Below are 14,218 nucleotides of genomic sequence, written 5' to 3'. Positions count from 1 at the left end.
AGAAGGTAGAATTCATTCCTCATCAATCGACTCCAAGCACTAGGTCACACAATCTGGTCCAGGATAAGACAAAGCAAAATCTTTCCAGACTCTGATACAATTTGGTTTTGCACTAAACCTGTCCAATTTACGCCTTATATGGCGTAATTCCAGAAAATATCAAATAAAAACCTCTACAAAGCCCGACTTTTGCACTTATTGCTCTCCTAGCTCGATGACTTATTTTGCTGAATTGGAACTCAGCCTCTTCTTGTCATCTGTGGATGTGGGATGCCTTACCAAAGGTTAGAGGAGATTACTTTTCCTGCCTATTATGCGACTGTGTAATAATTTGTCTACTTTTTTTTTTCCTCTCTCCCCCCTTTTGTGCATTCTGTATTTCTTTTTTTTTACATAACATCTTTTTGATCCATTTTTAATTGTTTTTGAACTGTTTACCTAAACTGTTAAACAATATCAGATTACACTGTATGTTTTTCTTCACACATTTACATTCTACATACATTTTTAGGTGTGTTTTTCTCCTAAGATAAGAAAATGTACACGTCTGCATGATAGTCAATAGAAACAACTTTTACTGCAAGATTTGCTTTTACTGCACTAACTTTGGTCAAACAAGTTAAAAAACATTGTAAAATTTCAAGATCATACATGCATACTGTATGTACATATTTATATTTAGTTTTTATTTATCTAATTTGACCCATTTTTTCTTGTGGTTTATAGTTTGGCTGTAACGTTCATCCACGTTTTAAGTCTCTTCATTTATTTTTGTTGTTTTAGATGCATCTTATTGCCTCGTGTGAGCTTTTATGCCTTTTATTTATTGTGTCTTCTATTTATTATGTTGTACAGCACATTGATCCACTGTGGTTGTTGTGCTTTACAAATAAAGTTGGATTGGATTGAATCCATATGTATGCACATATGGGGTATGTAATGTATATATTTGCTGATCCTGAATGAACAAGTTGATCAAGGTTGATCAAACGTTTAGTAATGAAATGTAAATACAACAGGACATATTTGATCATTTATATTATGACAATTTATGTAAAATATGTTAGTACACATGAACTGTGGTGGATGTGCTCACACACCAACATAGAAAACATATCATATCATTATGTGGAGACATGACAGTAACCATTTCACTGCAAACATGCAGAGTTTGATAACAACCTGCTCCTCAGAGAACACAGGGGGACAGTGGGACAACAGCAATGTTTACAAAGTGTCCCAATGTGTGAGCTGTGTCACAGTCAGAGACGCTGTACTGTGTCGTCTGAGGCAGCAGGTCACAGCAGACCGTGACAGAGGCGTGTTGTTGTCATGTGTTCATGCGATAAACACATTGTCCACATTGACTTGGGGAAGAGGAAGTAAATGCTGACACTGACCTTGGTTACAGAGGGAGCCAAAGTAGCCAGAGAGACAATCACAGTGACCGGTCACATGATGGCATGCCCCGTCACTGTGGACACACTGAGGACAGGACTGACTGCAGCGGTGTCCATAGGAACCAGGAGAGCAGGCTGCAGAGGACAAAAGCAGAGGTAGGGGTTAGCAGCGTGTGTGTGTGTGTGTGTGTGTGTGTGAGTGAGTCAGAGATCAACTTGTTGGCTCTATCCCTTTTTTCTTTTCTCCTCACTCCTTTTTCCTCCTTTAACTCGGCCTTTAATTGGCTTTAATTGATTTCAGTGTAGGTGGTGTGATCACATTGCCTCACAAACATGATTTCCCTAATTAAGATAGCTGCAGAGGGACTGAGCAGAGAGATGGGAAGAAGCACAGAAGACGTGGTGTGAGTTGTATCCCTGCATCAACAACAGTGTCAGACAGTCCACCGCCAGACATGAACACACATATAGTGGCTTCTTCGTGTCTGTCTGTTATGGACTTGGACGCCACACAGCTGCAGCTGCTTCAGGTCATTACACTGTACAACGTGTTTGTTCAGATTTCTCAGGAGCAGAAGAAGGTCTCAGTGGGTAAAAACCAGAAGATCCATTTTCAAATTCTCCTGCAATGTGCTCTGATCTGGAGGAGGGCTGCACAATGTTGTAAAATTACAAACAATGTGATGGGTGGTTATTTGCACATTCAAATTGTTGTAATCAAAGAAAGAATTTTAACTGGAGTTAAATAGAACTCCAGTGATATCAGATGGACTTTTTTGTAAGAAATGTGCAACTTTGGTTTTACATCCTGGAGTCAGTCTATTCTGTCTAAAGCCTGATTCACACACCATGATTTTCAGGTGCAAAAAGTCTTGAACAGATCCTCTCCCTGATCATATCAGCAAGCAATCTCCAATCACTCTGTGTGAACTTTTTCAGGAGGCAATTAAAAAGGCTTGCCATCGCGCCACAGACTCTAATCTGATTCACACGTGGAGTTTAAAACAACTCGAGCCAATGTCAGCGAATGAGTGATCAGGACCGGGGATCAACATTCCAACATGAGTGAACCACTGATTCATCACAGAGGAGGAAGAAAAACAAAATGTCTAACAACATCAAAAACACAATAGGACTTGTAAATACATTAAACCTTGTAAACCTTGAAATGAGACACACTAGTTGAGGCACAGCGTGTTGTGTGCACTCCACTCAAGTGCTTTAAAAAATGTAGAACTGGTGGAGCCACTTGAGTTTTTATTTTGCATCATTCAAATGAGTCCAGAAGACAGAAGTCTGATTCACTGAGGACCACTTTTCCGTTAGCAGGTACTTGTGTTCTCAAGGTCAAGAACAAACCTCCACACACAGAGGAATTTACTGTGTGTTAACTTGACACTTGAATTTCTTTGGAACTTGAAATCTTGTCTTTTATGTTTGGGGTAAATTTTCACATTTGATTTTGAATGTCATTCTTTGTTTCCAACCAAAAAAAAATTATTTTATTTATTTATTTATTAACCAGAAGAGAGCAGTATTTGGAAAAGCCCTGGGTGAGTTTGTAAGATTTGCGAACATGTAACATGGGTTTTCAAATATACAGTAAAATGGTAAAGTAATGGGTGTGTGCAGTGATGAAGGAAAGACTAATTCGACAATGCTCTGAAATAAATGTTCACAAATAGAACCAAGAGATAATTAGTCTATTTTTCTTAGAGACCTGTGTATACAACACAGATGGACATTCAAGGCTTCAATCCTCTGGACCCAGAGGCGACGATCATCAACAGTTTGCAGTTTCACTGTGAGGTCGATAATCAGAGTGTGAGGCTCTTAACAGACAATGTGATTTGTGTTGTGTTAAGAGGATGTGCGCGTACATACTTCGTCTGCAGTTGTTGCCGCGGTAGCCAGGAGGACACATGCAGGTCCCGTCCTCTGGGGAGCAGGAGCCTCCATTCTCACAGGTGCAGCTGTAGGAGCAGTTGGGTCCCCAGCGTCCCTCCTTACACACGCTGCCACAGTGGACACCTGCACAACACACACACACACACACAGGTTTACACTATGATGAAGTGTGTCTGACCTGGGTCTGACTCTGGCCCTGCCTCTCTCCTCCAGAGCTGGTGGTCAGCAGATGTGTGGTGGTGAAAAGCAGGTGCTCCACTCACTTGTTTTCACACAATGTCCAGCAAATATTTTCTAATCTAAACGTATAAAAAAATGTTCACATCACAGCAGGATTCATGACTTTCTTCCGATAACAATATTAGTCAGATAATGAACATTTCGAAGACATAATTCTCCAACTGTGTAACAAATATTGTTCTCCAAAAAAAAAGACACAAAAGCCCAAACATGTCCCCGCTAAAATGCTTTTGTTGATTTTTATTCACATTTTTGTTCATGGTGAAGCATGTGATAATATATAGGATTGTTTGCATTGTTTCATTTTTATCTGTCCAATATCCAGTATCGGACTGATACCAACTCCTATCGTTATATGTAAAATACACCATCAAGGTTAAGTTTTGATGCTGTGAAAATGTGATTTTATTTACATTTACTGAACGTGAGATTTATGCTGAAGTTCGGCCTCATTAATTCAATGAGTGAGAGAAACTTTGTGTTTTTCCAGTTAAACACAGAAAACAGATGAAGGACATTTATTTTCTTGACAAGTTGTTTATAAATATATAAGTTTATATTTCTCTTTGTTTTTGTTCGTTCTGAGTCGGCGCGAGTAAATGATGATATCATAACGGTGATGATGTCACAGAACAAACATCAGTTTGTATGAAGTAAAGTGAAAAACCATAACAGCTTGAGACATTTTGCCCTTTAATCATTTGCTGAAGTGTCTCGCTCTTTCATCAGCCTTGCATGTGTGCGTGTGTCCAGAGACAGAGACTCTTGACACATACGCCGGTTGAGTCCTCAGCGCTCATAAGACAGACACACACACAAACCTGTTCTTATATCTTAGTGAGGATTGAGATTGAGATAATGCATTCCTAGTACCTTACCCCTACCTTAACTAACACAACTAAGTATCTAATCCCAACCCTAAAACCAGCTCTAACCCTGAAAAAAGTAAGTTAGGTTTTTTATGTTTTTTGGACCTCAAACACAAATACGCTTAACTCTAAACTCATCCTAAGCATACAACATGTCTTCTCCTTCAAATGTAATAATTTACATTATGGGGACTTGCCTTTTGTCCATCAGGAAGACAAGTAATGTATAAACAGATTTAGGTCCCCATAACATGAGTGATCTTGGTGCTATATCATAAGGGGAGGGACTACCAACATATTTTCAAATTTAACACAGATGGCTGTTTAGTTTTTATGTTTTTTTATTATCTGGGACAATGAAGCGTAATGAAGTGAAAAGGCTGTTTTTGCACATCAACGGCAATGTGAACGCAAGTCATGAACCTGAAAATAACTCAGAGGTGAATTTTGACCAGCCCTAACTTTTCTCTGATGTGATTAAGAGACTAAATCATAAGGAACATAAAAAAAATGGCACCACAGGGAGAAACAGGTGGAGTCAGCATCTAGCGATAATGAGTAGGAGCTCAGGCATTTTACTTATTAGAATAAAACAGACCTGAAAACTTTCAGGAGCCTAAACTTAACCACTTCACTGCTCCATGTCAGGTTTAAGGACGTCTGTCAGAGAGTTAGGCAGTTGAGGAAGGTCCTGAAGAGGTTATTTTACTGTGCTTGATCCAAAGACAGAAATGCAAGCAGATTTTGCGGCAGTGAAATGTAAGACCACCGAATGTAAGTTGTCCCATGAATGGGGAATATTACTGATGATGGCATTTTTCCGCCATGACTTTCGACAACTTGCTTCTCCGGATAGCCCCGAGAATTTAACATGCCACGTCCCACAGCGTGTCACTAAGTAAAGCCGTACGCTTGGCAGTCACCCGCCATTTTCTGGCTGCAGGCATAAGCCAGTAAACTCTGGCAATGATATTCTTTCTTGTTTTCCTGACTGGTTGGACCATTGACTCTATACTGCCCCCACGATTTCTGGTGGTGTTGCTCCATTTCATCCATCATTGAAGCTCCCCGGCGAGGCGCATTATAACAGAGGAAATTAATGCAAAGTGTGGACGAAAGGGTCCTTCCATCTGCGTCTTTTGCATAGAGTATAAATGGGCCTATAGTCTTCCCTCGCTCTGTGTTTTATATCTGCAGCTCATTAGAAACTTCCATCGACACAGAGCATAAGAGAATATGAGAGTGGGCAGGCAGATTTTATAGCTCAATTAATAAAACCCCTCTGAGCTATAAAGTGAGTGAGAATCTGAGGCTTATTCATTATGTTATGGGAAGTTAAAACAAAGGGAGGTGGAGAGAGGTGGAGACAGATGGAGTGTGCTGTGAAGTGAACATCCAAGAAACAATTCACTGTCAAGTCACTAAAAAAAAAAATATTCAAACATGACCCAGTTTAGTTTCAGTCATATGATGCTCGTATTTCAGTCCAGATTTTACTGTTCACTGCTGCACCCAAGTTCAGTTCTATACTCGAACATAACAACTCTCCGAGTTGGCATTAGTTAAAAAAAAAAAGAGGTTTCAGAACTGAAGAAGCCTCTTAGAAGAGAGGTGAAATGTCTTCAAGAAAACTCAAGCAAGTCCATTTGGGGTTGCAAAACAGGACTGCCAGTGTTTTGAGGGCTGACAGAAGGCGGGTTTTTCCCACCCCTAAAAGACTCTCCTGTCAAACACAGTCCGTCACTTTAATGCTGGACGGTAGGCGGGTCTGATGCTCGGTGCTGGAGTCGCTAATTTTGCAAAACTAATGCTGATGTGATGTTTGATGTTTTGCCATGTCCACCATTGTTGGGTGCACATTGACTGACATTGACTTGTCTTTCAATTGATTTGTATAAATGTATATGTGAGTCAGCTTCCAGCACTATAGGTTGCACTTTGTTGTAGTTTGTGGTATACTTGTCTTCTCTATCTATGTCATGGTGTCATCACCTAAATCTGCCCTCACATTCTTTACTATTCTCAGTTACAGAATGTCAGGTGTTCCTCATCAGTGCTTCAACTACAAAACTGTTCAGAACTGGATGTAGCTCATGACTGACAGTCCTAAAGTAGCTGGTCTACATACTGTGGAAAACATGAGCAAGCTTGAGGCAAACAATCTACAATGAAGAACGGGAGCACAAGTTTTATGTTGAATTTGTTTGTTTTTTATCAACTTCAGCTCAGAACTGGAAGCATTTGACGACGGTCAGTACCATAGGTCAGTCCTGGGTCACACACACCCATAAGCTGGTTAGGTCAACCGCTAATAAATGCAATCCAATCCAATCCAATCCAATCCAAAACCATGTGTTTGTTTAAACTCGTGCTATATAAATAAAGTGGATTAGAACCGCCAATAAACCCCAACAGAAGAAGAAGAATCATGCACGTCATCAGTTACAGCAGTTTTTAACCTGACTTTGCCGCTCGTTTGTGTGACTGAGTGTTTGGATCAAACCATACATGAATGTACATGTTGACTCAACCTCCAGCTGCTTGTCACTGATGTCACATAGATACTTACACCCAAGAGACTGTGTGAATTGTTGTAAGATGTTGAGATGTTGACGTGTCCGAGCACGTTGAAAAAGTTTCACTTTCAAACAACTTTCATCTTTCAAAAAGGATGAAAGTTGTTTTAACACACAAAACCCTCCCCCCACACTTCTTTGACTTTTGCACTTACCTGTCCAACCGGCGAGACAGTGACAGAGACCGGACACTGGATCACAGCCGTCGGAGTGGACACAGTCACATCGCTCTGTGCAGTCCAGTCCATATGACCCCTCCTACAGTACCAACAACAACACAACAGACAGGATCTTCTTTAATACCCATCGCTATGAACGAACTCCCGGGACACTCATGACAGACGACCACTCACAAAACACGTCTCGTCACAATATTCGCCCCTCCAGCCCGACGAGCAGGTGCACGTGCCGTTGACGGGGTCGCACGCTGCTCCGTTGGCACACAGACACGTCTGATTACAGTTCAGTCCCCAAGAACCGCTGGAGCAGGGGATGGAGCAGTCCACGCCCTGCCAACCTGGAGACACAGAGGTGGAGACGCAGACAAAGATGGAGGCCAAGACATGGTCGGAGATAAAGATGGAGAGGGAGAAAGAGGCGAACCATCAGTCTGCAGGAATGGATGGATCCATATTGATATATTGGCTATCATGAATTCCACTGTCAGTTTGTCAGCATGAACTAAAGCCCTTCATTTAGATGAGGTACTCAATGTGGTGAATTTTCTTTGGTAAATCATTTTTGCAGCTCAAAACTCAAACTATAATATTTGTAAATTTGTAGCAAAACAAAATATACAATAAAGTACTCTCATAAAGACTGATGTCACACTGGTTTCTCTGTGTATTGTTAGCCAACCTCTATTTTGATAGTCAGACTGACAGTTGCATTTGAGTCCTGTCAATAACAGTAGACCCTGTATGCTCTAATCCTAACCCTGACCTGATGCAAACAGGGATCTCACTCATCTCTCTGCTGTTCTCTAAGACGTTGAAGGCAAAGCTTCATGGTCAGACCCATGATGATCCCTGGGTGTCAGAGTCATCACATATTTGCTCGACAGAAATCAGAGTTTACAGCCTGAAGCTCAAACCTCTCGGGCCTCTGATTCTGTGCTCGGCCTCTGATGTGTCTCCACTTTAATTACCCATGTTCCCCACAAGGGTCGGTGGGACATAAATAATGTAAAGATGCTGATACTAAGTGAGTGGAAACAGCAGTGTGGTGGTTTATACGGTTGCCTCGTTTCAAGGTTTACACCCAATTCAAATATCACCATCTCTGTGTTTTTGCTTTTCCAACCACCAGGTATAGATAAAGAGGGATGTAAAGCAGAGCTGCTGATCATTCTGGCTGAGTGAAAAAGGGAAAGAACCTTCTCCGCAGGTGCAGGAGCCGTCAATGTGCGAGCAGGAAATCTCGTTGTGGCAGGAGCACGACGAGGAGCAGTTGGTCCCGTACAGACCTGAGGGACAGCTGATGTAGCAGTCATCACCCTGGGACACAAACACAACATGGAGACAAATAAATAACAAGCATTCAACGCTGGAATCATAAGGTCATTTCAAGGTCAGATCTCAGATTAGAATGTTCTAGTATATTGTCAAGATGATACTTGCTGTGACCGGTCATTGTGTGGTTGAGGGAATTTTACAATGTACTGTCACAAAGGCCTGTAAAAGCCATTCGGAACATTCTCCAGAACTTATTATACCATCTCCCCATAATGTCCAAGTGAGCTCAGTTGAGAACACAAAACCAGACATTTTCTGTAGCTCATGCCAGACTATGGCTCTACTCTGTGGCTGCAGAAGTCTTCAGGTCCTCCCACCATTTATACGGAGAATGATATTGCCTTATTAGCTATGTCTCCTATTTGGTGATATAGTATATTATTACTATCACATACAGTATATATGACCTAACTATTTTATACACATATGTATATATTATATTTTGTGTATGGGCTCACAGGGTCATGAAGAGGGTGAGAGGTGTCATCGGATGAGTAAATGACACTTGTTGCTCCATTTATTTAGGAAGGCAAGGACGTTTTGTTTGTTTGCAGTGAGCCTCTGTCCCTCCTTGATTGAGACTTGTTCATTCTTCATATTCATGGATAGAGCGCCGCCGCTGCTTAGCCATCGCTGTGACTGACAGTTTTCCCCAGCGTCTCCTTCACAGTTCATCTTTAAATTCATTATGACTCCAGCGCTGCATTAAAAATGACGGCAAGATGCAACAAACAAGCACATGTATTATGGAGGAGCGAGACAATGGTCACTGATGGATGTGTGAGTGTGTGTGTCCCACCACTGAGGAATATCATGTTACAGCTCGTCCAATCAAAAGTGGACATGGTCAGAGAAGCGCGATGGACAGATTGACATTAGTGGAACAGTCTCAGCTAATGCTGCACTTTTGGGGAAAGTGAGCTCCACAAACCCTGCTGCTGCATTGATCAGGACCTTCAACATATAAATGTGCTAATTAAATGTGCTGCTTCCAACCTGCTCCTTTATTAATCTAATATTCACAAAGGCAGAGTGAGGGAGGGAGAGAGAGAGAGTAATAATGATAGAAAGAGAGAGAGAGAGACAGCGACAGAGAGAGAGAGAGAGAGAGAGAGAGAGAGAGAGAGAGGGAGAGAGGTCTTATTAAATAGTTGGAGCATGAAAGACTTTTTTGTTAAAAATAATGTGTGAGACCAATAAGAAAAACCAGCAGATTATTATGTGACCTTAAATTGAATGACTAAGGCTTTGCAGTCCTGTTTTTAAGTTGAGATTTGATGATAGTGTATGAATATTTAGTTTAATTGACTTACTCCATTTTGACCATAAACATGCGTTATGTCTATGTGGACCCTGAGTCATATACAGGGCTGCCACGCAGGTTCCAGGAAAGACCAACATAAAAATCCATTGACTTTACAGTGACTTTTTTTTTCTTGATAAAAACCACGATGAGATTTACATTTCAACAATGTTTTTAAAGGGTTTGTGATCTACATTTTACTGGCATGACAAATACGAAAACACATGGTCACTCAGATGGTAGAAAATACTTCAGCGTCATAAGAAATTGTAGAAACACGTGTGTTCTTAAAGCAGTTAATACACTTCATTATTAATTCATGAATTGTCTACCGCTTTATGCTCCACATGAGGGTTCACGGGGCTGCAGGGAGCCAGACAACCATTCACTCTCACATTTACGCCTTAGACTGTGGGAGGAAACCAGAGGAACCCAGAGAAAACTCACACACAGGGAGAGAACATGCGACAGTGTAAGCCACTACATCACCATGTGGTGTGGCCATCACTTAATTATTATTATTTATTACTATTATTACAATTATTAATCGTATTATTGTTTTCTGTTTGAAAAGGCTGGGTACAGCAGTGACAATGTTCTTAAGATGGCTTACACTGAAGCTGATGTTGAAGTGAGCCTTTTCATAAGTGACTAAAATCACGTTTGTTTGTTTTTTTGTAAATAATTATAATAAATATAATTTTAGACACTTGTCAGCCCACAAGAATTAATTTACAGTTTGTGATGATAAACTCAGTATGTTGACTACAGCAGTAATTATAGAAATATTTTTCAGTGTTTATTTTTCAGTGGAAGCTGAGGACACTGTCACTTGTCACTGTCATAACAAACTGTAACAGACATAGTGACGGTTTCCATAGTAACCATCTCTTCATCTACAGTATATCTCGAAGATTTCAAACCTCGGCTCAGATGTTTTAATGACAAAGAAAATCACTTGATCTACATGGAGCTGAACAGTTATTTATGTTGTGTTTATCAATAAACTCAAACATACATCCCCTACCTCAGCTTTAATTTTTTTTTTAAAAATATGCTGACTATTGACCAGGGGAAAATATGATAACATATGACAAACACACACACACACACACAGTGCTGACATTGGCTGACCTATATTAGAGCTCTGCACCTGCAGTTTGCACTTTGATCACGTGATCTAAACGTGCCGACTCAACAGCAGCTGACGAGTCGATACTAGTGGATGAGTCAGCAGGTTCTGCTGCTGCAACAATGCCACCACGTGTTATTACCATCACATGTGAGCAGGATAGGGAGCTCCAACTCTTCTTCATCACGCAGACATTCTGCAGGTATTTGACTTCATGCTGTGCATTTGACTTCAAGTTCCTGATTAACTGCTCTTCCTCCTGAGATACTGATGAGAGGGGGATGGAAGGAAGAACGACCTGACAACACGACTGCTTACGGTTCTCACAGACACATTTTTGGAGAACTTTATATTCACTTAACATAACACACACCCCATAAAAATAAACATTTCAGTTGCTTGAAATGTCACATGGGTGCCTGTAACCTCATAATATCAAAAGATGCTGCTATGGATTTTTGAGGACTTATACTATACTAATGTTTATCCAATCAGGCACCGTATGATCCTTTCAATGCTTCGCCCTCACCTGATGTGATTTACTATTCAGACATCAATTCATGGGGATGTGCCTGTGTTTCTCTGGTCTCTCCTCACTTATTGGATCACATATATATATTCTCAATCTAGAAGTGTCCTCCTCATCATCTTCTTCCTCAGAAACATAGATTGACCAATGTCGTCATGCTATGTTGCAATATGGCAACAAGATACTCCTTTGCAGCTCACTTTTAACCGGAAGCAGGTAAACACGCAGAGGCCATGTCATGATGCCTTTAAATCAGAGAGCTCAGCAACATTTGTGACTGTGGGCTTTTCTGAACTCACAATAAATCCCGGCGCGCACACACAGGCTCCGGTGGTGCCGTCACAGTCGGCTCCGTTGGCGCAGGCACAGAGTTCCCTGCAGCCAATGCCGTAGTAACCTGCCGGACAGGTATCGTTGCAGTAGAGGCCCGTCCATCCTGCGACGCATGTGCACTCCCCCGACAGAGGGTGACAGCTGAGAGGGAGAAAGGACATGAAAGACACATATGCACAGAATACAGTTTGCCTTGGTGGGCTTTACAATCAGTTCATCCTCTATGTGTTAGAGCCTTGGGTAAGGTAAGGAACTCACACCACAAAAAAAAAAACCTTTCCACAGAAAATGTGTATCACATAACCATCCAGGTACACTGGGCATACACCAGACTGTAAACAGGAAGTTTATTTCTTCAGTTTTAGAGAAGAATCTTGAATCTTGGTGAAAATGGATGGGAGCCAATGACGATGAAGCATTTCACTCACAGCTGATAGTCGGGTTGGAGCTGATAAGAACCAGGCTAGATAGTGAATGTGGGTAACTGCTTCATCGTTTTCAAATGTATACATTTCTGCGCACTCGGACAAAAATTCTATATTTATTTTTCAAACTAAAATGGAGCCTCTGCAATTTTAAATGTCTTCTTTTTCGGCGCTCACAAACACGAGGGTGGTGAGGGCAGCAGGCATATCGGGAGCAGAATTTATACATTTTGTAAGAAAAAAAAATGTGGATGGAGCCTCAGACTTTCCCCCCTCAATTTTCTTCTGTTCACACTGTGCTCCAAAGACCATCCACAGCTCAATGTGTGTGTTTGTGTTTTGTGCCAGAACCTGCATGTGCATGTCTGGAAGAGAGAGAGAGAGAGAGAGAGTGTGTGTGTGTGTCAGTACCTGAGTGTGTGTGAAGCTGTACAGGGACAGTGTTTATCACACATAAGCCCATACAGTCCACTGGGGCAGAACCGGTCCTGGCAGCTCGGACCTTTGAAGCCCTCGTTACACAGACATGCCCCGTTGATGTGGTAACACTTTGCGCCGTTCTGACAGTCACACTTGTGGGCGCACTGTGGCCCATAGGTGCCCACCGCACATTCATCCTGACACCTGAAGCAGTAACGATGGAGAAGTGAGAGGAAGTCATCTCAGGTGTGTTGGATAAAAATCGTTTCATGAAACAGAGAAGCTGCAGTCTTCAAATTTAGACACAGAATAAAACATCAGCGTCTTAAAGGTCAATTATCAGAAAAAAAAAAAAATGAATGAAAAGAACCAGTGACACTGCTGCTGCAGCATCACAACACAGATTTTCCCTAGTGCACGTAATTTCCTCACACACACACTGCGACATCACGCACACCGACCCCATCATGAGGTCAACCACATTATACTCAGACCTGAGTGGAGCTTTAAGGTCACAGAGCGGTGATGTGGATTATAATGAGCAGGTCTCTGCATCATTCTCTACACGTAGTACGTTTATTAAGAAACAGACAAATCAGTCAATGAAAACGTCTTTGCTGGGACTTATGTTCAGCGTCACTTCCTCCGCACTCGTATAATTCCATTAGAGCGTGGACGAGTGGGAGAGAACTCAATCCATGTCGGCTAATTCATCTTTCTTGGCCCAAACAAACGGACATAATTTAGCTCAATGGAGAATAATAATGAAGAGAGAGAGACACAAAGAGGGTGATAGCAGAGGAAACGGAGGGCTGGATAAAGTTGGATAACGCCTTGTTTCCACGCAGCTCTGTCTTGCGCTTATGCTCTGTCATTTCTGATGTGTTGTAAAACTCCAGCCCACATTGTTGTTCTATGCAGAATTTGTATTCAAGTATTCAGTTAACGCTGTTTGTGTCACTTCAGTTATTTTATTGAAAGTTTTTATTTAATATAAGTGTAAAACATTTACTTCTACTCAATCAACTGTCTTTCCTGTGGTCTTTGTCACCATTCCGTCTTGAATAGTGTCCATTTAATCAATTTTTCATTGGAGCCGAGCTTCCTGTGTAGTGTAGTATATGTAGTGTAGTATATAAATTCCCTCTACGATCTGCGGCCAATGATCCTGGGTAGAGGGGTCCTCTTTTTCCCATTTCTTTGTACATGTTTTTGTTTTTAATCTGTCCTTTGATTGCATAATCTCTTCATTTAAGTGACACAGATACAGTACTGTACAAGACATGGGGATAATATAACATTTTCCAAAATCGTGTTTTTATCACTGTGACCTGCAACCAATACTCCAACAGGGTACAATTTTGTTTGATTGTTTACTCTTGACCTTGGGTGTTATAAAGAAACATATAATTTTTTTCATAATTTGCATAAAGTAATCTCCAAGTTGCAGTTACGTATGCTGTGATTACTTTGGTTTTCCACTGTTTGAATCCTTTATCGCACCTAGTCGGTTTAAAGTTACCATCATATCCGCTTCAATAAATTGGTGTCTTTCCGTATCTTATATTT

At 41.1% G+C, this 14,218-nt stretch overlaps 1 protein-coding gene across 4 annotated transcripts in view; it reads right to left on the bottom strand.

The window, feature by feature from the left end:
• The window catches only part of LOC122772225 (multiple epidermal growth factor-like domains protein 11), an 85,310-nt gene that overhangs the window by 14,054 nt on the left and 57,038 nt on the right, over window positions 1-14,218 (bottom strand). For all 4 annotated transcript variants that reach the window (XM_044030026.1, XM_044030027.1, XM_044030028.1 and 1 more), the window contains exons 10-16: window positions 12,641-12,853; window positions 11,771-11,945; window positions 8,369-8,489; window positions 7,347-7,510; window positions 7,149-7,251; window positions 3,285-3,431; window positions 1,401-1,535 (exon numbers count right to left, since the gene is read on the bottom strand). In XM_044030026.1, coding sequence (XP_043885961.1) covers window positions 1,401-1,535; window positions 3,285-3,431; window positions 7,149-7,251; window positions 7,347-7,510; window positions 8,369-8,489; window positions 11,771-11,945; window positions 12,641-12,853 — 1,058 coding nt within the window. The remainder of the gene's footprint in view (window positions 1-1,400; window positions 1,536-3,284; window positions 3,432-7,148; window positions 7,252-7,346; window positions 7,511-8,368; window positions 8,490-11,770; window positions 11,946-12,640; window positions 12,854-14,218) is intronic.

This window comes from Solea senegalensis, linkage group LG7 (assembly GCF_019176455.1).
Source record: "Solea senegalensis isolate Sse05_10M linkage group LG7, IFAPA_SoseM_1, whole genome shotgun sequence".
Taxonomy (NCBI): Eukaryota; Metazoa; Chordata; class Actinopteri; order Pleuronectiformes; family Soleidae; genus Solea; species Solea senegalensis.
The sequence above is the reverse complement of the archived record's forward strand: the minus strand, read 5'-3'. Positions and strand labels throughout refer to the sequence as shown.